At 43.3% G+C, this 24431-nt stretch overlaps 2 protein-coding genes across 3 annotated transcripts in view; one reads left to right on the top strand and one right to left on the bottom strand.

Moving 5' to 3' along the window:
* Positions 1-1006, top strand: part of LOC307027013 (uncharacterized protein) — a gene marked incomplete at its 3' end in the record, with an annotated part of 22462 nt that extends 21456 nt beyond the window's left edge. Inside the window, exon 6 of the mRNA XM_079695192.1 lies at positions 965-1006. Coding sequence (XP_079551318.1) covers positions 965-1006 — 42 coding nt within the window. The remainder of the gene's footprint in view (positions 1-964) is intronic.
* LOC307027010 (NACHT, LRR and PYD domains-containing protein 3-like) lies at positions 988-24431 on the bottom strand. 2 transcript variants are annotated; one of them, XM_079695189.1, is made up of 5 exons: positions 22102-24431; positions 21631-21755; positions 21121-21225; positions 2947-3182; positions 988-2758 (listed from the first exon to the last, which is right to left on the bottom strand). In XM_079695189.1, the coding sequence occupies exons 1-5, from the start codon at positions 22165-22167 to the stop codon at positions 1287-1289; spliced, it is 2004 nt and encodes a 667-aa protein (XP_079551315.1). In that variant the 5' UTR covers positions 22168-24431; the 3' UTR covers positions 988-1286. The 2 variants fall into 2 exon arrangements, with proteins under 2 accessions (XP_079551315.1, XP_079551316.1); XM_079695190.1 differs by having other exon boundaries at positions 988-2755.

The raw sequence follows: 24431 nt of genomic DNA, 5'->3' as shown, positions 1-24431 counted from the left end.
AGAGGGACACATGTTGATGTAGAAGAGACATGAAGAAGAGGGGACACATGTTGATGTAGAAGAGACATGGAGAAGAGGGGACACATGTTGATGTAGAAGAGACATGAAGAAGAGGGGACACATGTTGATGTAGAAGAGACATGAAGAAGAGGGGACACATGTTGATGTAGAAGAGACATGAAGAAGAGGGGACACATGTTGATGTAGAAGAGACATGGACAAGAGAGGACACGTGTTGATGTAGAAGAGACATGAAGAAGAGGGGACACATGTTGATGTAGAAGAGACATGAAGAAGAGGATTTTGCACAATAGGTGACCTTTAAATAAATCACTTGACAATATTAGAGATGTACATATTTAAATGTTAATTAACATTTGGATGTGAATGATGGATGTTTAGGCTTCTCTGAGCATCTGAACATGTGTTGCGAACACAAACACAATTAACAAACCAATAAAGTTTCAATATTTCAAACTGAATACCATCAGATGTTCTCAGTATATCAGCATTAAGACATAACTCTGTTATTGGTGGGAAATGATATAGATCTGATTTTAAACTCCAACAGATTGTGATGAAACGTGTGTCTGTTTGATGATAAAGAAACGACTAGAAAGTAATAATAACATCTTTCTGTGATAACTGTAAGTCCTGCTGTGTGGTGTGATCACATGCTGAGGAACCTCTAGAGTCCTTCATGTGTTTGACATGTCTCCTCCATCACTCAATATGAAGAGAGGAACGCTTCAGTTTAACTATTATTATAAATAAATAGAAGAACAGTGTTGGTTTATTTGCTCTCAGTATTTAAACAGCAGAAATGTTATAGTGTTTATTTGAATAATTAAACTCCTGATTAGTTTATAAAGTGAATCACATCTGGACTTACTTGGCCTTCCTGCAGTTCCTCACAGCTGGAATCAGTCTCTGTTTCCCTCTCTGATGTGTTGTACTGATTCAGGTCAACTCATCCAGAACCTCCTCTGACATCTGCAGCATGTAGGCCAGAGCAGAGCAGTGGATCACAGAGAGTTCCTTCTTTGATCTGTTCTCTGACTTCAGGAACTTTGTGATCTCCTGATGTACTGAGAGGTCCTTCATCTCTGTCAGACAGTGGAAGATGTTGATGCTCCTCTCAGGAGAGATTTCATCACTGCTCATCTTCTTCAGGTTGTTGATGGCTCTCTGGATGATTTCTGGTCTGTTGTCTTTGCGACCCAGCAGGCCTTCGAAGAGTCTCTGGATGATTTTCGGACGCTTGTCTGTGCGACCCAGCAGGCCTCCTAACAGTCTCTGGTTGGACTCCAGAGAGAGGCCGTGGAGAAAGCGGACAAACAGGTCCAGGTGGCCATTTTTACTACTGAGGGATTTCTCCATGGCTCCTTCAGGAAGACATCCAGGGATGGGTACTCCTGATCTCTGTTTTCACTGTTCTCATAGGGCCAGTCTCCCTGCAGGAAGTCCTTCAGTACCTCTGTGTCTCTGATGGTGTAACAGTGCAACATGTAGACTGCAGCCAGAAACTCCTGAATGCTCAGATGAACAAAGCAGTAGACTGTTTTCTGGAAGATCACACTCTCTCTTTTGAAGATCTCTGTACAAACTCCTGAGTGCACCGAGGCCTCGGTGACATCAAGACCACAGCGCTGCAGGTCTTCTTGGTAGAACATGATGTGTCCTTTCTCCAGATGTTCAAACGCCAGCCTCCCCAGCTTCAGAAGAAGCTCCCTGTCAGCCTCCGTCAGCTGCTGTGGACTCGTCTCATGGCCCTCCTCATACTTCTGCTTCTTCCTCTTGGTCTGGACCAGCAGGAAGTGTGAATACATGTCAGTGAGGGTCTGGGGCAGCTCTCCTCTCTGGTCTGTAGTCAACATGTGATCCACAACTGCAGCAGTGATCCAGCAGAAGACTGGGATCAGACACATGATGTGGAGGCTCCTGGAGCTCTTGATGTGAGAGATGATTCTGCTGGACAGGTCTTCATCACTCCATCTCCTCCTGAAGTACTCCTCCTTCTGGGCGTCAGTGAAGCCTCGTACTTCTGTTACCCTGTCCACACACTCAGGAGGGATCTGATTGGCCGCTGCAGGTCTGGAAGTTATCCAGACGAGAGCCGAGGGAAGCAGCTTCCTCCTGATGAGGTTTGTCAGCAGCACGTTGACTGAGGACTGCTGAGAGACATCAGACACAACCTCATTGTTTCTGAAGTCCAGAGAAAGTCTGCTTTCATCCAGGCCGTCAAAGATGAGCAGCACTTTGCAGACAGCCAGCTGCTCTGCTGTGAGCTTCTGTAAGGTTGGATGGAAAACATGGAGCAGCCTGAGAAGACTGTACTGCTCACCTTTGATCAGGTTCAGCTCCCTGAAGGAGAGCGGGATCACCAGACTGACATCTTGGTTTCCCAAACCCTCGGCCCAGTCCAGAGTGAACTTCTGCACTGAGAAGGTTTTTCCAACTCCAGCGACTCCGTTGGTCAGGACCGCTCTGATGGGAGTCTGTTGGTCAGGTGAGGCTTTAAAGATGTCCTGGCACTTGATTGGAGTGTCATGGAGGGTCTCCTTCTTGGAAGCTGTCTCCAGCTGCCTCACCTCATGTTGGGTATTAACCTCTTCACTCTGGCCTTGTGTGATGTAGAGCTCAGTGAAGATGCTGTTGAGGAGGGTTTCACTTTGATCAGTTCCTTCAGTCACACGTTCACATCTCCTCCTCAGACTGAGCCTGTGTTCATCTAGAACCTCCTGCAGACCACTATCTGCTGGAAGAGAAGGGAACAGGAGAGAATCAGGAAATGCTTTTGAGAATCTAACAATCAAACTAATAAAAACAGACAGAGTTGAAATGTTTTGCAAACAGCTGAATGTCTCTGCTCTACAACAGAATACCTCATCCAGACCAAAGGAACCAGGAAGAGGAATAAGACGCTGAATGAGTTCGGCCTCTTACCTCGTACAGAGCTGCTCTGACTGGCTGTATGCAGGCCAGCTCTGGTTCTGGATCTTTCTCCACACTGGGGACAGGAGGGGTCTCCTGATGGAGGTCTCTGCTCCCAGTATGAGGTGATGCACTGTCTGCAGAACCAGTGTCCACAGCTGGTAGAGACTGGATCCTTCAGGACGTCCTGACACAGAGCACAGCTGGACAGCTGCTCCTCCACAGGAACACCACTCTTCCTCTTCCCTCTGTTGAGATGAGCACATCCTTTATAGCACTTTAGGGGAGCTGATTATCACCAAAGGTACAACAAGGGGGAACATTCTAGTTTGATATTTAAAAAAGGTCTAAACAATATACCTTTGTGATCAGGTAGATAGCTTACAATTCACATGATCATGAAACCAAAGAGCATCCTGTCTGGATTCATGACATCCCCCAGAGGAGCACAAGTTCACTGCATCTACTAAGACACACAGCTGTATTAACCTGGTGCTTTATAAACCCAACTTACAGAGAATCTGCTGTGAATTCATAGCAATAAACATCTGGAAAGGATGCCTAAATAACAACAGAATGATACTGATTTGATCCTGAGTTAAAGCTTTGTCAGGTCTGTCTCCAACACAACGAGCATAAACATTTACAAATGTTTGTTTTCTGAATGAGATGGGTTTGATTAAAGCTAGGCTAACATTGTAGCTGCTCCATCAGCCCTCAGAAGAACTTAATGGGGGGCGTACTACATCCTACCGTTCCATGTTATACGTGAGCAGCTCAGTCCGGGCCATGTACCTCTCCTACGAGTCGTTGCTCAACCTCGGCCTCTTGCCCGTTAACTTCCCGTCGGACGACGTTGCAGGGGGGCCCAAGGACAGGCGTAGCCCTGACACGGCTGACACGCCAGTCCAGCCCCTGTCCATCAATGCGACGAGGTCAACCAACGGCGGCTGCGTGGGGCCAAGTGACCCCCGGGACGCTCAGTGCTCATGTCCTCAGCGCACGGTCCCCCCTGGGCGCCCCGCAGCACTGCCGTTCCCTTGTACGCCAGAGAACAATAACCGGATGAAAGGTTGGCTACTCGGGAGATATGCCTCATCGACATTCAACACTTGCCCCCATCGGGCACTACCATGCATGGAGGGGCCACCTATCGAGATGCACGTGGAGCCCGCAGCTACGCCTAAGGCATGCCACACCACGGCTACGGTGCCTCTACACTGGCAGCGGAGGGTTCACGATGACCTCCTGCGGGACGAAGCCCTTGGGGTCATTGAACGCGTGCCATACGGCGAGCCGGTGGCGTGTTGCCATCGTATGGTAGTCACTCGGAAGCACGACGGTTCCCCCCGCAGGACCGTGGACCTCTCCCCCCTCAACAAGTTCTGCCAACGTGAGACCTTCGCCACTGAGTCCCCGTTCCACCTCGCACGCCGTGTCCCGAAGGGCAACTGGAAGACCGTCACGGACGCCTGGAACGGCTACCACAGTGTTCCCCTGCGTGAGTCGGATCGCCACCTCACTACCTTCATCACGCCCTTCGGCCGTTGGCGCTACACCAGGGCACCACAGGGTTTCCTGTCGTCAGGGGATGGCTACAACCGTCGGTTTGACGCCGTCCTCTCGGACTATGAACGCAAGGAACGTTGTGTGGATGACACCATCCACTATGACACCGACCTAGAGCAACACCGGTGGAGGACCATCGACTTCCTGACGCGTGTCGGCCGGTCGGGCATCGTGTTGAATCCGGACAAGCTTCAGTTCGCGGAGAGGTGGGTCGACTTCGCTGGCTTCAGGGTGTCGGAATCTACCATCAAACCGCTCCCAAAATACTTGGACGCCATCCGGGACTTCCCCACCCCAGGCTCCACGATGGACATCAGGAGTTGGTTCGGCCTTGTCAACCAGGTGGCTAACTACGCCCAGTTGCGTGACACGATGGCTCCATTTAAGCCGTTCCTCAGCCCATGCTGTGTGTTCCTATGGTCCCCCGTTCTGGAGGAGCACTTCCAGACGTCCAAGCAAGCCATAATGGAGGCCATCCGCGAGGGCGTGGAGATCTACGACATGCAGAAGCGTACCTGCCTCCGCCCTGACTGGTCCATGCGTGGCATTGGCTACTTTCTGCTCCAGCAACATTGTCACTGTGCCTCGGGCATACCGGACTGCTGTCCAGGAGGGTGGAGGATCATCCTCGCGGGCTGGCGCTATGCGGCTGTCGAGGGAGAGGCCCTAGCTGTGGCCTGGGGCCTGGAACAGACGCAGTACTTCACGCAGGGGTCCGACAACCTCGTCGTGGTCACCGACCATAAGCCGTTGGTGAAAATCTTTGGCGACCGTGCGCTGGATGAGATCACAAACTCGCGTCTGTTTAGACTCAAGCAGCGCACCCTCCCATGGCGCTTCGACATTGTGCATCTGCCTGGCAAGAGCAACTATGCCGCTGATGCCACGTCGAGGCATCCTTCCCCCTCGGGTTCAGCGAACGGCCTCTCATTGGGGCTGCCGAGAGGGCCTGACGCCGTGGAGTCAGCACTCATGGCCTCCATCCGCGACGACGCACGGGAGTTCGGAGCCGTCTCTTGGCCCCTCCTCACACGGGAAACAGCGGCTGATGGATGCCTCGGCCACCTCCTCCAACTCATCAAGCAGGAGGGTGGGATTGACGTTCACGACCCTGCCCTGGCGAGTCTGTCATCGGTCTGTGAGTCCGTCTACGCCCAGGACGGCGTCCTGCTCTATCGGGACCGCGTCGTGGTTCCCCCGTCCTTCCGTGGGAGGTTCCTTCGGCATCTCCATGCCGCTCACCAGGGGACCTCAGCTATGGGGCAGCATGCCCGAGCCATAGTTTACTGGCCCGGGATGTCCGGGGACATTCAGGCCACCAGGGACGGGTGTGCAGACTGCAACCGCAATGCTCCGTCACAGGCGGCTACACCCCCCCGGCCGTCCTCACCCCCGTCCACACCATTCGAGGCGGTGTTTGCTTACTTCTTCGACTATGGGGGCCGTCACTACCTAGTTGTCGGGGATCGGCTCTCGGGCTGGGTAGAGGTCCTGAGCTCTACGGCGGGTACTGCCCTGGCGGGCTCAGCTGGCCTGGTCCAACACCTCCGGTCGTTCTTCGCCACCTTTGGCGTACCGGAGGAGCTCTCGAGCGACGGTGGTCCGGAATTCAAGGCGAGCCACACTGAGGACTTCCTCCGCTTATGGCACGTCAAACACCGTGTGTCTTCCGTTAGCTTTCCGCAGTCGAATGGGAGGGCGGAGGTTGCGGTTAAGACTGCTAAGCGCCTCTTGATGTCCAACACCGGCCCGTCGGGCAGCCTTGATCAGGACCGCTTCCTGCGCGCTATGCTGCAGTTGCGTAACACGCCTGACCCCGACTGCGACCTCTCGCCAGCACAGATCATCTTCGGCCGCCCCCTTCGTGGCTCGCTCTCCTTCGTGAACCGCCTCGAGAAGTTCTCGAACCCGCATATCCGCCTGCTATGGCGCGAGGCATGGGCGGCGAAGGAGGACGCCCTTCGGACCCGTATGTCCCGTACCACCGAGTCTCTGGGGACTCACTTGAGACCGCTCCGCCCATTGGCACTCGGCGAAAGGGTATTCCTCCAGAACCAGCAAGGCCCGAGCCCCCACAAATGGGACAGGTCAGGGATCGTGGTGGAGTCGCCAGGCCACGACCAGTATCGGGTCAGGGTTGACGGTTCGGGACGTCTGACACTGCGCAACCGGCGGTTCCTCCGTGCCTACACGCCGGCCACACCCTGCGCCCGTGAGCAGTCGGCTGCGCCGTCGCCCGCTGCCCTGGGTCATCAGCCCCCACCTATCCACCCGGGCTGGGCGACACCCCAGGGGATTGCTCAGCGGCCGGCTGTCGGGCCCCGCGACTCGGCTATTGGCACTTCCCCACCGACGCCTGCTGATGAGGCGTCCTCTGACCTCACTGTTCCTACGGGTGCCTTCCTGGGTGCACCGCTCCCGGTGCCGCAGTCGCAGTCGATGCTGCCACAGCCGACTCGGCCGGGCCGCGTGAGGAGGCCGCCTGCACGTTACGAGCCCGAGTCTTGCAGCTGGATACGGGATTTAGACCGTTAACCTATTCCGGCCCATAGCTTTCCGGTCTGGGGGGGATGAAGAGTTTATCGCCGGCCACTAGAGGGCAGTGTCACTGCTGTCGCTGCCCGGTTATGCCGTGCTCTGACCCGGTAGTGCCGAGCGGCCATTTTAGTTCAAACATTGTTCATTCACTCCGCCTCGAATTGAGACGTTCGTCCACTCATTCATGTAAGACTGTTTCCACTATTATATTATACTATATATTATACTATATATATATTATACTATTATACTACTATACTCTGTTGCATGGATGTAATACTTTGTCAGCTTATCTTGCTGCATTACTCTGTTTCAGGGTGTCGTCATCCTTGTCAATAAATTAGCGAAACTGACATTGAGGAGTTTGTTTCTTCAATTAGCGTTACAAATGTGTTCATTTAAATACAAATGACCCATTAATAGGGATAGAAATCGAGTGTGTAATGATCACAGGCAGTCCTCCTCTGGCAAGCCGGGTGTAATCACACTAATCAGAAAGCCCGGGTGCCGCTACCTGAAGGAGTTAAATAGTTGGTGCGTGCGAGCCGGGTGACAAACTGAAGGGCGCAGACAGGAGGCATTCTACCAAGTCAGGACAGGCAGCCGGTAACACACTGAAGCGTGCAGACGGGAGGCATTCTACCAAGTCAGGACAGGCAGCCGGTAACACACTCAGATCCATAGTGTTGTGTGAGAGGTCCGCAGAGCCACGTTTCGCTAAGATGTTTTATGTTCTGGTAAATTGTTTGCGTGTGTGCTACGTGTCCTTTTATAACCCTGCGCGTCATTGTTTATATATTAAGTATCAATTTGGTGTGCTAATTTTGCAGAGCATTCTGAGCTTAGACTCTCTGTTAGTTATTGTTAAAAGGATAGGTAAAAGAAGCCTTAACCTCTTAAGTACGAGGGACCCCCCCCGCCACCGTTTTTTTACGAGACTATGTCTCAGGGCTTCTTAACATTTATGAAACTATTAATGTTCCATACCCTTTTAACGATAAGAAACTCAGCTAACTAACAATATGAACCATTTTTAGCTAAAAGGAACACAAGAGTAATACCAAGCCTTTGAATTAGCATGGAGCGAAAAAATGCTAATGGACTTTTGTACAGCACTCACGGTAGCAATGCGCTTATTACTTATCGTCACTGCACATACAAGATATCTGATTAAAGCTGAGACTCTACAGATTCCACACATGTAATGTCATTACTGTAGGACCCCGAATTGCGGAGCTATCAGCCAGAAAAGAGAAAGTAAACAACATCCGGTTTCAAAAATATTACAATAATTACGTCTTACCTTTTTTGATTTGTGATCAAAAGTTGTGTTCACCGGAATAAAAACGCCGCTCAAGGTTAATCCAATGTCTTTGTGTCACGTAGAATTGTTTACTGATAATCCACCATCATATTTATGGCAATATACTGGGTATAAAGTTTTGCCGTCCGGGCTTGTACTTTCAGATGTGCTTTGTTTGCTTCTGTGTTATATAGTTATATGGTAATGTTTACGTGGATTTGGAAACTGCCCCTCGATTCTATTGGATATTTTGGTTAAGAAAAAGGTGTAAATCACCCAAATCGACCAATGGGTTCCAGAGATATGGTCCTGCGTAAAGTATGAAGAATGCCAGCCGGTGTAAGCACTTTACGAAGCAGACTTTACTTATTGTTTACTACGTAAGGAAGAAGGAATTGCAGGACCCAGAGCGGACGGAGCACAGAGCGGACAGCAGATAACGGAATTGCAGTTTTATTGCTTATAGATTATCAGAACATTTCAAAGGGAAACAGCCACATTGGATATTAACCTATGGATTAACTACATCATCGTTGTTATCGTTTTAATGCCATTGAAGACCAGTTTAGACCAGACAAAGACAAAGGTAAGCCACGTTAGCATTGTGTAGCTACAGAGCGCCACTTCTTTTGATTTACGTTTGTGTTGATAACGTTGCAAGTGTGTATCTTTCAGTGTTGTGAAGGACTATTTGAATTATTTGAAGTATTAAAGTAACGTGTTATGGCAGGAAAGTTAAATCTGGTATATTCATTTTAATGTCACCTTATATATATTCATGTGTGTTAAATTTGAAGGGACAAAGTATATTTTCCCTCCCCAATATATTGAGGTGAAGTCTTTGTGTTCAGAGAGGGATGTGAGCAGGGGACATCCTAACTTGGGGATAGCTCCAAAACTCTGGAATGTTTCCCTCATAAAAGAAGAGGGTGCGTTACACATGCTTAGGGCAAATGTGTGTGTTTTCATTGCAGTAAATATATGTGCTGCGTGATTACTGTTCAACTATCATCTGTTTTTATTCTTTCATGTGTGGGTACAAACATTGTGGAGAAATTAGCTTAAACATGTTTTATTACTCTATATGAAATGGAAGCAGCTTTTATGATAGGGACGAGAGAGCTGGGGGAGGGGACATTCTTCTTAAGATTTTCAGCATGTCAATTATCAGGGAAATCTACTTGTTTTCAATAGAGGTGTGTGGTTGATTACTTTGTATTAATAATAACAGTATGTGTAAAGGAAGATGGAAATATGCAATGTGAAACCTTTTATTTGAAGTAAGGATGTGAACAATAGCTCAAATGGCTGGAAGGGCTGCAGGACAAATGAGTGTGTTCTCTATATTAGGCCTGTGTGAAGTTTGACTATTTGAAAAGCATCTCTAATACTGCTTAAGAGCATAGGTAATGTGTTCCTCGTTATTATTGATATGAAGGTAATTTACATGTATTAAGTATATTTAGCCAACTATAATAACTATATCTTAAAACATACTTTTAACTTGTGTGTGGCAGCCTGAGGGGGGAAAGATGGACTCAGGGACAAAGGGCCATAAAGGGGATGTGTGTGTGCTGGCTGCAAGATGTGAAATAAGATAAGGAAACTTTTTGTTTAGAGCAGGTTCGTACCAGACACCAAAAGGTGTCTGGTTTTCGTCAAACTGAAAGAGACTTTTTGTTTCCGGGTTTCTTCTGCTGCGTCGCGCTGATTGGGTACGACAGGCCATGTGTTGGTCTCTCCCAATAAGATGACCTCTGGGGGAAAGCACGCACACACCTCCTCCTGTGTTTTTAGTATGAAAGCCTGTGTTTTCCTTTGGTTCGATCTATTTTTCTTCAGGCTGACCAGAGAGTGAGACAGGAGAAAGAGCAGGAAGTACTTCCTTTGTATTTGTATTTTTACCTTGTATCATTAAAACAAGATTATTGTTTAACTTGCATTCTGGTGTTTCTTAATCCCTTCCTTTTTAAGAATTTAGCCAGTTTACCAAACGACACGCGGAGACGAGGTTGGTTTTAAACATCCTCCTAATCTCCAACAGTTGAGGTGGGCACCGTTAGATTCTGTGTCTTTACATCATAAACGATGTGTTGGATGTGCAGCTGGGATAAGTAATAAGGGAGCTAGGAGTGATTTCCGGTGCATAATGGGTTAGCATTATTCGCTCGGGGCAAATCCAGAGGCTCACTGTTAGCATTGTGGGGCCTAAGAGGATAACGGAGTGTGTTTTTCTAAATTTTTTAATTTTAAATTTTTTCACAACAGTTGTATTTGGATGGAATGAATACCTATAGTGATAATTCAAAGTAATTCAATTATTTTTACAGTGAAAAAGGTCAAATGGAACCGATGGTTCCCAAATTATCCAGAGGTGAGTCTGCCTGGACTTTATTTTTCTAAACCTCTTTAAAAAGGTCAAATTTCACTTGTTTTGCATCAATCTTGACACAGGGTACTTATTATATGTTATAGTTTGGATTCCTAAAGCTTTTAGTCTCCTATCCCATCATTCAAGGGTGATTTTCACTATAAGTAATGTTTTTTTTAGGCGGACATAATAATTTACATGTTTTTACTATGTTCCATCTGAATTTACTTTAAAATAAAAACATCTAGATTAATTCTGACACTTCTACATCCAACTCACAGATGTAACCTTGCTTTGAGAGAAAAGATTATTAATTTACCCCTTTTAGAAGTGAAGATATAGTCTTTGCTGTGTTAGTGGCATTTTGGAGCCTGAGACCTGAAAAACAGGCTCAGTGCTTAAGAGGTTAATTGACATTTTATTTTATTTAACATCCTGCAATTAGCCTACTCTGATAGGTGTTAAAAGGATATACGATTTTAGGAGGTTAAATACATTGAATTTAAGAAGAACAATAAATAAATACAATATTTATTGTTAAAAAGTATTCATTTCGATTTGCTAAAAACCTTTCTAATAAAGTCCTGTTAATTTAATTCACTGAATATCCCTGCTAAAATAGAGGAAACAATCTTTCTTGTTATAAAGAATTCATTTCATTTATTAACAACACACTCTCACTCCATAATCGTCCAGGAGCGACGTTTGGTCAGGGTCCCGTGGCGTGCAGTTGTGACGCCCCTGGGCTCCTTCAGCTTCATAAAGGGACGCAAATAGCTTTCAACTGATTTCAATGTATTCCCATCTGCGGCGGGATTTGACGCTCATGGAAGCGCGGCATTCGTTTGTGTCGGCTGCCCTTAAAGGCAATGTGAGCGTTCATTCCCATTGGATAACGGAGAATTGTACACTCGGAGGTAAGTATTCCCCTTACTGTGGATTGATTTTACAGTGATATCTGCACTACTCATCGACTAAAAAACACCAGATTATCCTTGTTAATTACACAACATTGATTGGTTTAAATTGTGTGCAATGCTTTTGTATTTTTCCCCTTCGATTTGGAGAAACAAATATTTTTTCGGAGTAAAGGATGGCAGAAGACACTACACTACCCAGAATCCCCAGCTATCGTTTAGGACTACACCTTGTGCTCTGTTTGACAAACACCGTTTTTTTTCACCATTCATTCCAATGGCTGGCGTCTATGTCACGTGATCTTCAAATTTCGCCCTGCAGAAAAAAAAAACGCGGCCGAACTTTGTTTTATTCTCGGTGGAAAATGCCTATTTTAAAGTTAGTTTGGCCTTTAAAATGCGTTTTGATGTCATTTGATGCGAGAAATATGAGTTGTTATTTCAGATTATGTCTGCAGTGGATGTACATGATCTTTAGTTTGCTAGTTATTACGAAGATTACTTCAGGAAATTGCGTCCATATAACTATTTCATTGTTAGGTTCCTAAATAGATTTGCTGCTATCGATTTTATTTCTTTTATGTTGTGTAACTGTTTAATGGTGTTATCTTTATTGCTACCCCCTTCCCCGTCAATGTATAGTGTTGGTCCACAGCGCAAACGTATTAGTTTAACAAAATCCGCATCTAAAGATACTTTTTTTTCCCCTGTGCAATTCCAGTCTCACATCTCACATCACATCGTCATTAACAAATAGACCGAAAACATTTAAAAAAAATTAAATAATACTTTATTCCGAGCGCGCTTGCTTTTCTCTTTGAAAGTCATCACATAACGACATTGTAATACACGGTTTGGCTGCATTAAATATTACAGATCTGCCGTAGTTCTCTATAGAGCCCTGATGAGAAGACTTCTAGACAAACATGAGGAACTGCCGCCAACACTGAAAACATGAAGTGGATCATAAATATATCAGCAATTAAACAACATCTTACATTTCTTTTCACACAATACGTCTCTTCGCAGGATCAACACTAATTCGGCTGACTTTTATATTTGATCCAATTGGTAGATAGGCTGTATTTACACCATAAAGGTGCACAGCTGATAGAAAGGGACACCTGGTGGTTAAAGCATGTTATTGAATTTCATTATTTTTATTATTAGATATTAATAGGATCCCTATAAAGTATATTCATTACTCGTTATTCTAATAGTTAATTAAAGACTGTATATAATGACTATTTTGCACATCCCTTTCAAGATTTCAAGATTTTCTAAGGTTTATTCACATCATATTCACAAAGGGTGTAGTTATGCAATGAATGAAAATCTTGGGTCGCAGGTTCCTCAATAGTGCATTACAAGACATCTATCAATATTTGTGCATACCTCCAGCAATGTTAACTATGTTGAAGCACTTATTTTAACTGATATTATACATATGTATTATACTCTTATAGGATGTATGTAGATATTTCATCTCCGGCCTTGTCAGGTATTGAACAATCAATAAATAAAGAACACAGAATTATTCAATATAAAACACAGAATTTGTGTGATTATACTAAATGATTTACAAATAAACACCACTGCATATTTACAACTGTTACACATGCTGATGTAACGCAAATGTTTCCAGCTTGGGATCAATAAAGTATATCTTATCTTAAGATGATCGATGGCTACTGCCATATTTGCTAAATGTGCCTCTGAACCTTGACAAGTGCATGTTTCAGGCTTATCAATGAACAACAGGAGGGTCACAGAAATAAGACCAGCTGTTAAATAAAGCTCTTCTGACCTTAGCTGGCATGTGGGTATATATTAATGCTGCCCATTATGGGCACAAGCAATTTTCACACATTTATTAATTATATGTTTTAAATTTGGAGGGATTATATCTCTTCGCTGGCCTGGGAGCGCCTTGGGAGGTGTTCCAGGTACGTCCAGCTGGGAAGAGACCAAGGGGTAGACCTAGAACCAGATGGAGGGATTATATCTCTTCACTGGCCTGGGAGCGCCTTGGGACCCCCCAGTCAGAGCCGGTTGATGTGGCCAGGGAAAATAAAGTTTGGGGCTCTCTGCTGGAACTGCTACCTCCGCGACCCGACCACGGATAAGCGGGAGAAGATGGATGGGTGGATGGATGTTTTACATTTGAGCGTTTCCTATCCCCTAAACCTCCAGGGATGTACAGAGTACAGGACTGTCTCAGAAAATTAGAATATTGTGATAAAGTTCTTTATTTTCTGTAATGCAATTAAAAAAACAAAAATGTCATACATTCTGGATTCATTACAAATCAACTGAAATATTGCAAGCCTTTTATTATTTTAATATTGCTGATTATGGCATACAGCTTAAGAAAACTCAAATATCCTATCTCTAAATATTAGAATATCATGAAAAAGTATACTAGTAGGGTGTTCAACGAATCACTTGAATCGTCTAATTAACTCGAAACACCTGCAAGGGTTTCCTGAGCCTTGAAAAACACTCAGCTTGGTTCAGTAAACTAAATCACAAGTATGGGGAAGACTGCTGATCTGACTGCTGTCCAGAGGACCGTCATTGACACCCTCCATCAGGAGGGTAAGACACAAAAAGAAATTTCTCAAAGAGCAAGCTGTTCACAGAGTGCAGTTTCAAAGCACATCCACAAAAAGTCTGTTGGAAGGGGGAAATGTGGCAGGAAACGCTGCACAACCAAGAGAGATGACCGCAGCCTTAACAGCATTGTGAAGAAGAGTCGCTTCCAGAATTTGGGGGAGCTTCAAAGACAGTGGACTGAAGCTGGAGTCCAGGTATCAAAAGTCACTGTTCACAGACGTGTCCGGGAAATGGGCTACAATAGCCGTATTCCCATGGTCAAGCCACTTCTGAACTCAAGACAACGGAAGAGGCGTCTGACTTGGGCTAAGGAAAAGAAGCACTGGACAGTTGCACAGTGGTCCAAATTCCTCTTTTCAGACGAAAGCAAGTTTTGTATTTCATTTGGAAGTCAAGGCGCCAGAGTCTGGAGAAAGGCTGGAGAGGAGCAAAATCCAAGTTGCTTGAAATCCAGTGTGAAGTTCCCACAGTCAGCGATGGTTTGGGGAGCCATGTCAGCTGCTGGTGTTGGTCCACTGTGTTTCATCAAGCCCAGAGTAAATGCAGCTGTGTACCAAGAGATTTTAGAGCACTACATGCTTCCGTCTGCTGAAAAGCTCTATGGAGATGAGGAATTCATTTTCCAGCATGATCTGGCACCTGCCCACAGTGCCAAAACCACCAGTAACTGGTGTACTGACCATGGCATTACTGTCCTCGATTGGCCTGCAAATTCCCCTGACCTGAACCCCATAGAGAATATGTGGGGTATTGTGAAGAAGAAGCTGAAAGACACCAGACCCAACAATGCTAATGAGCTAAAGGCCGCTATTGAAGCATCCTGGGCATCCATAACACCTCAGCAATGCCACAGGCTGATTGCCTCCATGCCACGCCGCATTGATGCAGTAATCCGTGCAAAAGGATTCCCAACCAAGTACTGAGTGCATTAATGGACATTTTCAAATGTTTGATTGTGTTTTGCTGTTATATATCTTTTTTTTTTACTTGGTCTGAGGAACTATTCTAATTTTTTGAGATAGGATTTTTGAGTTTTCTTAAGCTGTATGCCATAATCAGCAATATTAAAATAATAAAAGGCTTGCAATATTTCAGTTGATTTGTAATGAATCCAGAATGTATGACATTTTTGTTTTTTTAATTGCATTACAGAAAATAAAGAACTTTATCACAATATTCTAATTTTCTGAGACAGTCCTGTATACTGGCAACTTCTTATTATGGGAAATACGAAAACGTCTTTTAAAACTACAACTCCCAGTACAGACGTGCCATAGATAGAGAACATGTTGCGAAACACAATATCGATAGCAGCGTACCTAGCAACAAGTAACAAGTAGTTAATAATGATAAAAGACATTAAGAAAAAGGCATTTTAAACAGTCATTAAAAAGCAACACAATCTACCTGCATTACTCTAAACGTGTAATAACGTGCTTTAACCAGTAGGTGGTTTGGGTTAAAAAACTGTCAAGTTTATAGTGTTAACAAAATAAAATATACTGCTGTTTTTGGTTTAGTTTACGACGGATATAGTTATTGTTTTGATATTTGTAACACAAAAGCGATGGAAAAAACCCACAGCAACACAGAAAAGATGGTCTTAACATGACCCAGCGGTCTAGTAGTTCATAAAAAACAATAATATCAAAACAAAATATTACTACTAACTTTATTGTGAAATTCAAACTGAACGGTAAAAGAATAGTTTCCGGTCTATTCTGAGCCCGATCTCTGTAGTGTGTAGATAAATAAAAATAAAGAACTACGACAGATGTGTAATATATTTAATGCAGCCGAACCATTTATTACAATGCATTCATGTGATGACTTTCAAAGAGTAAAGCAAGCACTGCTGAATAAAGTATGATTTTATCTTTTCCGAAACGTTTTTTTTCATATGGAATGCAGTTGGAGGTCAACCAATCACAGAGCTTGAGAACTAATCACGGGGGTTTGTCAAACAGAGCACATTGTGTAATCCTAAACGATAGCTGGGGATTCTGGGTAGTGTAGTGTCTTCTGCCATCCTTTACTCCGAAAAAATATTTGTTTTTCCGAATCGAAGGGGAAAAATACAAAAGCATTGCACACAATTTAAACCAATCAATGTTGTGTAATTAACAAGGATAATCTGGTGTTTTTTAGTCGATGAGTAGTGCAGACATCACTGTCAAATCAATCGACAGTAAGGGGAATACTTACTTCCGGGTGTACAATTCTCCGTTATCCAATGGGAATGGACGCTCACATTGCCTTTAAGGGCAGCCGACACAAACGAATGCCGTGCTTCCATGAGCGTCAAATCCCGCCGCAGATGGGAATACATTGAAATAGGTTGAAAGCTATTTGCGTCCCTTTATGAAGCTGAAGGAGTATAGCGTCACAACTGCACGCCACGGAACCCTGACCAAACGTCGCTCCTGGACGATTATTGAGTGAGAGTGTGTTGTTATTAAAAACCTTTCTAATAAAATCCAGTTAATGAAATCAGCGGAGATTTTAAAAGAGCTTGGGTTTAGAAAATTCATGTTTAAAATGAATATTTCTGTGCTTAGTCTTCCCAGTTTATTTGTAAAATATTCACAATTAAGGCAGCAGTGTCAGTGTATTGTTTGCAGGCTTTGTTTATTTTAATAACTTGCAAGTTGTATAAATGCATCTTTCTTGTTTCAAAAGTTTTTCCCCTACACTAAATGACCCATTCAGCAAGTAAATGGACTTCTGTTTTCAGTAAACTGCTGAAATAAAACACTGAAAAGTAAAGCTGTGTCATTGCAGGGTTCCTGCAGGTTTCGCCAACTCAAATTTAAGACCACTTTGAATAGAATTTAAGACCTATTTCACGGCAATAAAGTATGAAGTAAAATTGCTATGAACAAAGAAATACGTCCCATAATTACTTACAAAGTAAATGTATTCATGTTCAACCAGTGGTGGCCGGCCCATAGGGGCGCTAGGGGCGCCGCCCCACCTCTTCCCACATAAAAAAAATATATATATTTAAAAAAAATTATCTTTATTTTTTTAATTTTTATTTTTAATGAACAAGGTAAATATTATATAATTGGTATCAGTAAAATGTATAATCTACAATAAAATATCGTTAAAATGGTGTTACGATGTCTAAAGTTACTGATAAGTCACATGTTTCCTGCCTGGCCTTGCCATGTATCATTACCCTCTCTCTCTCTCGTCGTCTGGGCGCTAAGAGAGGAGCCCTCAACCCAGTGTTGCCAACTTGGCGACTTTGTCGTTAAATTTGGCGGCTTTCCAAACCCTCTGGCTACTTATTTTTGTCAAAAGCGACTAATGACTAATCTAACGACTTGTAATGGTTTTATTCGGGACTTTTCTGGTGTTTGGAGACTCACGTATTGTACTGCAGTTAACAAGCTGCCGTGAGCCCCTCAGCCCTCCCATAGTACTCACAGGCGCGCAGACTCACAGTTGCCTCCCGCAGCACCTCAGCTGCAGTCAGAGCAGAGAGGAGACAGCCACACTACCGCGTCGAGACAGCTTCACTCACGTAATCACCTCGTCCACTGTGTGTGTGCCTCTCTGTGACAAGCTAAACATCCACGTAGGTCATCATGTCACAGTCTAAACTAAGGTGACCAGATTTTCAAAATTAAAACCGGGGACATTGAGTTTTGCGGTCAATATATCATTAACATATCCAATTTTCTTCACTGTTAAAGAAAAAAGGGGGAAAATTCTGGTTCAATGTAATTCGAACATTTTAACTGTTGGATACAAACAGAAGGAAGATAGCTATAGAGACTTCAAAGGTCTTTTATTTTGAAACTGTACATCAGATTGTCCAGATGCTCTCTGAGTGACTAGATGGGATGTCCTGCTATCACCCTGGAATGAAATAAGTCTTTGATAATTTGACAGTTTTTTATTTATTCTTGTATAAAAACAGAAGGGCGATAGCCCATATATGAGATTTCAAAAGTATTTTATTTTGAAATTCTTCATCAGATTGTCCTGATTTTCTCTGATTGACTAGATGGGGTCTCCTGCTATCACCCTGAAGTGAAATAAGTATTTGATTGACTTCAAATGAATCTTTGATTATGGACGGTTTCCACTAAATAAATAATAATCAAAATATAGATGGACAATAGATCTAATTTGAGATTTTAAACACCATACATTTTAAATTGTGCTTCAGAAAGTAATGTTATTTGAGGAGTGTTGTGAGATGGTGTCAACATCAATTGAAATTAGTCACCCAGTGGAAATGTCCGATATGTCTTCATAACTGTATACTTATATTTTACATTCACTCAGTTATAATGTGGTAGTTATACGCAGTTTGTTTTAAATTATTATTGATCACATTATATAGTACATATTTCTTAATTTGAGCTCCAGTATATATGAATATGTTTGGTGTGTTTTTTAGGTATATTTGTTATTGACCGAGTAAACGCTTTTATTTTGAAGGCAGTTTTTACAGGCCTCTATCTATTTTATTCGCGCACTGCAATACAATGTGCGGGCTGGCTTGACTGTTTTTTCTCAAGTGGGGGCTGGCTCGACCACTGTCTGTTTACCCAGTGTTTCCTGACATGAAACGTTTTATTTCACCTTGCTATGTGTTTTTAACGTATATTAAAAAAACGGGGACATTTCCGGGGACAGTTTCAACCGGGGATAGGCCAATACAAACGGGGACTGTCCCCGGAAAACGGGGACGTCTGGTCACCTTAGTCTAAACTGTATTCACGAAAGGAGTGGGAATCAAACCCTGAGTTTAAAAGATGGTTGAAGCCATTTATTGGAGATGACACATGGCCACACTGCCTTTATTGTAAGGGAGATTTCTATTAAAAACTACTAAAACTATTTCTACTTTTTCTAATAGAGACATTTCTGATCTACTGTCGTCTGGATTTACTCTGGTGGTTTCAAGTTTAGATCCTTGAAGGGGGTGGAACATTATTTTACCGCCATTACATGATATGCAAATTAGGCGATGACGTCATTTAGGGACTTCTGGCGACTTTTCGGACAGCCAATAGCTACTTTCCTTACTATGGAGTTGGCAACACTGCCTCAACCAGTGCAGCAGCAGCCACTAGCAGCTGACTGTTGCTATCTTTAAACTATGCCGCCAAAACATAATTTCAGCCAATCAGCGTCGTCAAATCTGATGGTCACAGGGCGCCTACGTCAGCGCCCGGTGCAGTCTGTGAGTTGTTTGGATTCGTATCCAAGGGGACAAAACAGGAAGCTGTCAATCACTCTGGAAGCTATCATTAGCAGCCAATATGAAAACTCCGTTTTTGACATAAAAATTGAATTATAGATTATCAATACTTTTTCAAAGTGACAGACACATTGAATTAACCTATGGATTAACCTTCAGCCGCGTTTTTCTAGTTTTTGATCAGAATAACAGCAAAAGGTGAGCATATCTCCGTGTTTTGCTACCTAAAGCTACGTTGTGTGATGTCTGTATTTGCTTCCCCTGTCGCGATTTCTGATCGCTCAGTGATGATACTTATATTTCTAGAATCTCAGCTTGTTAGCATAAGCGTGTTTGTGCATATCCGATAAGTATATCGATTGATTTATACCTAGAGTGCGTTAGCATTTTTTACGCTCAGGGCTCATTTAGACGCTTCTTGTGAGACTTGTGTTTTGTTTCGGTAAACATGGTTCATATCATCAGTTAGCTGAGTTTCTTCCTGTTAAATGAGCAGGACAAATGAATAGTTTGCTACATTTTAAGAAGCCCTGAGACACAGTTTCCTGAGAAAAAAAACGGGGGAAAAAAGCCCCTTAACATGTTAAATGGGTAATTTTGAGTGTTCCCAAAGCCCCGGTGTTCTGCAGTTTGTGTGGGCCTACTGTACTGTTGCACAGTTTATGCTGTAGAAACTATGTCCAGGACAAGGTGTTTGGAAGTTTTGGAAGATTCATAGCTAACCACACTGAAGATTATGGAGGTATCGATCTGTCTTCTCATATTTTTAAGCCTCAATTTGTCCTGTGAAGTCCATTGAAGTACTTTACTGTTGGACTCAGTACTAGTTGGACTTCTACCACAAGTAGGCTACTATGAAGTTATTTTACTGTGTACTTGTTCAGTTATTCTCTGTCAAACTCCTGTGGCAGAAAATCATTTGATCTCTCATAAAATATGGCAGAAAACACACAGTTTGACAGGATTAAAACTGTAATCAGAGCCCTCTCATCTGAGCTCCACACGTTCCCCTCCACTGGGGAGCTATTGGAGCTACAATGAGCCGTTAAAGGCAGAGAGTGAAATTCAGCTAATACACGTAGTTTACAGAGATGCTGTTTGAGAAACCAATGTGATTTTGGAAAATTACACAATATAAATCTATTCTAGTAGACCTCAACAATGGAATTATGATCAGTGGAAATGGCCATGACATGGGACCTTTAGTTCAACACAAATTGTTGGGGGGAACTGAAAGGCTATTACCGTACTGGTTACTTTGCAGCCCGGACGTTTTCCCCAAAACACATTTAGACGCTATCGCAACCCATAAGTACCTTTCAAATCCGATCATTGTTAAGACCTTCTAAATCATATTTAAGACCTTCCTTATTTTTTGGGTCATATTTAAGACCTTTTTAAGGCTTTAAATTTATATTATCAAATTTAAGACTTTTTAAGACTTTTGAAGACCCCGCGGGAAACCTGCATTGGAGAGGAACCCTGTTCAAAGTCAGTAGATGCCTCAAGTCCCTTTCAAGTGGGGAAACTGCACCAAATCAGAGGAGACTTGATTATTGCTGATGATGACAAGGAGCAAGATCTCAATTTTGTTAATATACTAAAAACAGAATCCTCTTCAGGTTAGGTTACAGTAGAAACAGACTCTTACTTTGTGTCTGAGGGTCCAGGTTCATTACTGAAGGTTGGAGGGTCCCACATAGACCAGTCACTCTTCAGAGACAGACAGCTGGGGACTGGAGACTCTGCTCTCTGTCTGTGGAAACAACACATGTTTTAAACATCATTAGTTTATTTAAAGAGCAGATTTTGATGAATGTTCACCTGATTAAAGATTTTAAGAGTTTTTGAGTCTTGATTGTGGGTTTCTGTTGTTAAAATTCATTTGAGTGTGAAACGTTTTACATATTTGTATTTTATTAGCTTAATTTAACACAAAGTCCAACATGTAGAGTGTGAGGATGATTTCACTGGGAGATCACTATATATATATATATATATATATATATATATATATATATACTATTGCTGATGATGACAAGGAGCAAGAGTTGAACTTTGTTAATGTACTCTACTGGGTATCATTAAACAGTTTAGATTATCAGATGACATAAAAACAGAATCCTCTTCAGGTCAGTTTACAGTAGAAACAGACTCTTACTTTGTGTCTGAGGGTCCAGGGTCATTACTGAAGGTTAGAGGATGACCCATAGACCGGTCACTCTTCAGAGACAGACAGCTGGAGACTGAAGGTGTGTCCTCTTCCTCATCTTTTAAATCGCTCATCTTCACACACACACACACACACACACACACACACACACACACACACACACACACACACACACACACACACACACACACACACACACACACACACACACACACACACACACACACACACAGTTATAATACATGAAATCAGTCAGACTTCAAGCCGCTCTCCATTTTGACTGCGTCACATGTTATGTAACTCTGATGAATCAGAAAACAGGAAATAATAAAAGTTCACAACACTTGCAGAAGTCTCATTGGACTCAAGGACGCAGATTCTTAACCAAGAAGTTATTTTCCAGTTTGACAGAGTAAATAATGAATGTGTTAGAAAGCAGATCCTGGTGTTAACACTCACCCTGTCGTCCTCCTGCTCCGTCGAGCTGTAAAATGGCGTCTGGCCGTCTGACAAGTATGACTCCATACTTCCTTTTCAACTTCCCTCCATGTCTGCAGTTCCTCCCTTTGTTTCACAACCAGCCGTATCAGCTGAAGCAGTGCACATACATGCAGCTAAAAATAAGCTCAACAAAGTTATCAAAAGACACACAACATCCACACATCAGCATCCATCGGAGACACAACAACATCAACGACCATAGGATATAATTAAATCTGCTTTAACACAACACTAAACACATCCTAAAGTAACTTAAAGAGCCTGTGACACGAGTTTCCCCCATCATCCAAACCCATCAATTTCAGTAAATATTGTCCCCTTGAAAACCGTTACTGAACTGATTTTGGATATTTGTACTTTGATAACCATTAATCTGCCCTTCAATGTTGACCATTTTCTGGATCTTCTCGGGGATTCTTCAAATCCCGCCAAATTATGTTTGACGTCATTGCGGGCACAGCGCTCCAGCTGCACCGTTCAGGATCCCAGCATCTGCATGTAAACGCACGATGGCGCACACAGCAGCAAGCTCAGACAGCATCACAGTTTAATTTTGAACGTGTCTGAGAGCTCATATGAGGCTGAAGGATCGGTTTATGTTGTATCTGTTAGAAGTTTAGGAATTAGGTGCGTCAATATGGGCGATCATTCGGTCATGTAGCCAGTGGTGGACTGGGACTAAAAATCATCCCGGGACTCTCGACCGGCCCACTTCGGTACCACTAGTAAATTGTCAACGGGGGGATTGGGGGATGTGCTAGTGACTTATCTGACCGGCCCACTTCGGTACCGGCCCATCGGGATTCGTCCCGATGGCCAGTCCGCCACTGCATCCAGCCCAGCCCACGTAAACTGTCAACGGGGGGAGCCTCGCTGCGGGGAAACGGTGGACCTAGTGTCCCGATTGGAGTGGGAATAATAATAATAATAATAATAATAATCCGTGCATTTTATCCATTAATTTCCCACATTGTGGTAAAAAAACCACAAGTTTAATCCATGTTGGTGTAATACAACTACAAAAAGCATCGGTTTGTTTTCTCATCATGAAATGCAGACCGGCTCAAACAAACGATTTTTAAATCATCATCCTCACGATCATTTCGCCGAATTGACATGAAAGCACTAATAAATGTAGTTTCATCCACTTGAGTTTACAACTACAAAAATAATCGATTTGTTTTTATATCACATCCGACGGGAGGAAATTCAGCAGCTCTCACTACCGATTTGTAATCCTAATTTAATCATCATCTTCACCACGATCATTTATGTTTATGTTCGCCGAATTGACATGAAAGCACTGAGAAATATGAATATACTGTAGTCAACTTCATTAAAACGTTATTAACGTGCCTAAACTCAGTAATTCACCATTTCTACGCATGACAACACACTTTGTCCGTGTTTGGCTCTCTCGCCGCACAGTGAAGCGTTCCCGCATTGACGTCACTTCCGAAAAATAGCATGATAGGTGACCTTTAAATTGTAACAGATGCATGTTATGGATGATGAATGTTTTATTAGATAAATAAGTTCTCTTTTGCTGCAGAGTTTTCAGCATGGCTTAAAGTTGATGTCCGTCCGTCAAACACTTCAGGACTGTCATGCAATCTGATATTCTTTATTCTTTATTAGCATCCCTGTTAGCACTCGCATGAGCATTGGCTATTCTTCTTCTTCGTCCTCACACACACAAACATACATAAAACAAAACAGCTCATGCAATTGACAATTCAATATGAAGTGAAAACAGCAATTATCATCCTATTTTCACCATCATAAAGCCAAACAGAAAACATACAAATCATTTAAAATAATTACACATAGCCACAGGCACCGTCCAATTATACTTTATCACACTAAGAAGATTTGTTAGTAACCTTTTGATTTGTACATGTGAATTTTCCTGAATACGAACCTTCCTTCTACTGCATTATGAGTTATGTTGAGCATACTGCGCTATAAATCTATAATATATGTGGTAAGTGTAATATTTCTGGGAAAATGTAACAAAGACTAAGTGGACCTCTGTCCGACAGTTAACCTGTTCAGATTCTCCAGCATTTCTGTCACTCTGTTCTGTAGGAGCACTGCAATGCACCTTATTTTGAGCTGCTTGTAATCTTGATATGGTTATTGAAGTATAAAACAGCTACATATCAATGACCTCTCAAACTCCTTACTCGAGGGTTGCATTAAAACTGTATTTCTTTACCTTTTAAACCCCAAGGACCCCCTCGGCGGGTCCTTTTTTTTTCTCAGGGGATCTTAATATTTAAGAACCT

The sequence above is a fragment of the Notothenia rossii genome (assembly GCF_949606895.1).
Source record: "Notothenia rossii genome assembly, contig: scaffold_124, whole genome shotgun sequence".
NCBI lineage: Eukaryota > Metazoa > Chordata > Actinopteri > Perciformes > Nototheniidae > Notothenia > Notothenia rossii.
The sequence above is the reverse complement of the archived record's forward strand: the minus strand, read 5'-3'. Positions and strand labels throughout refer to the sequence as shown.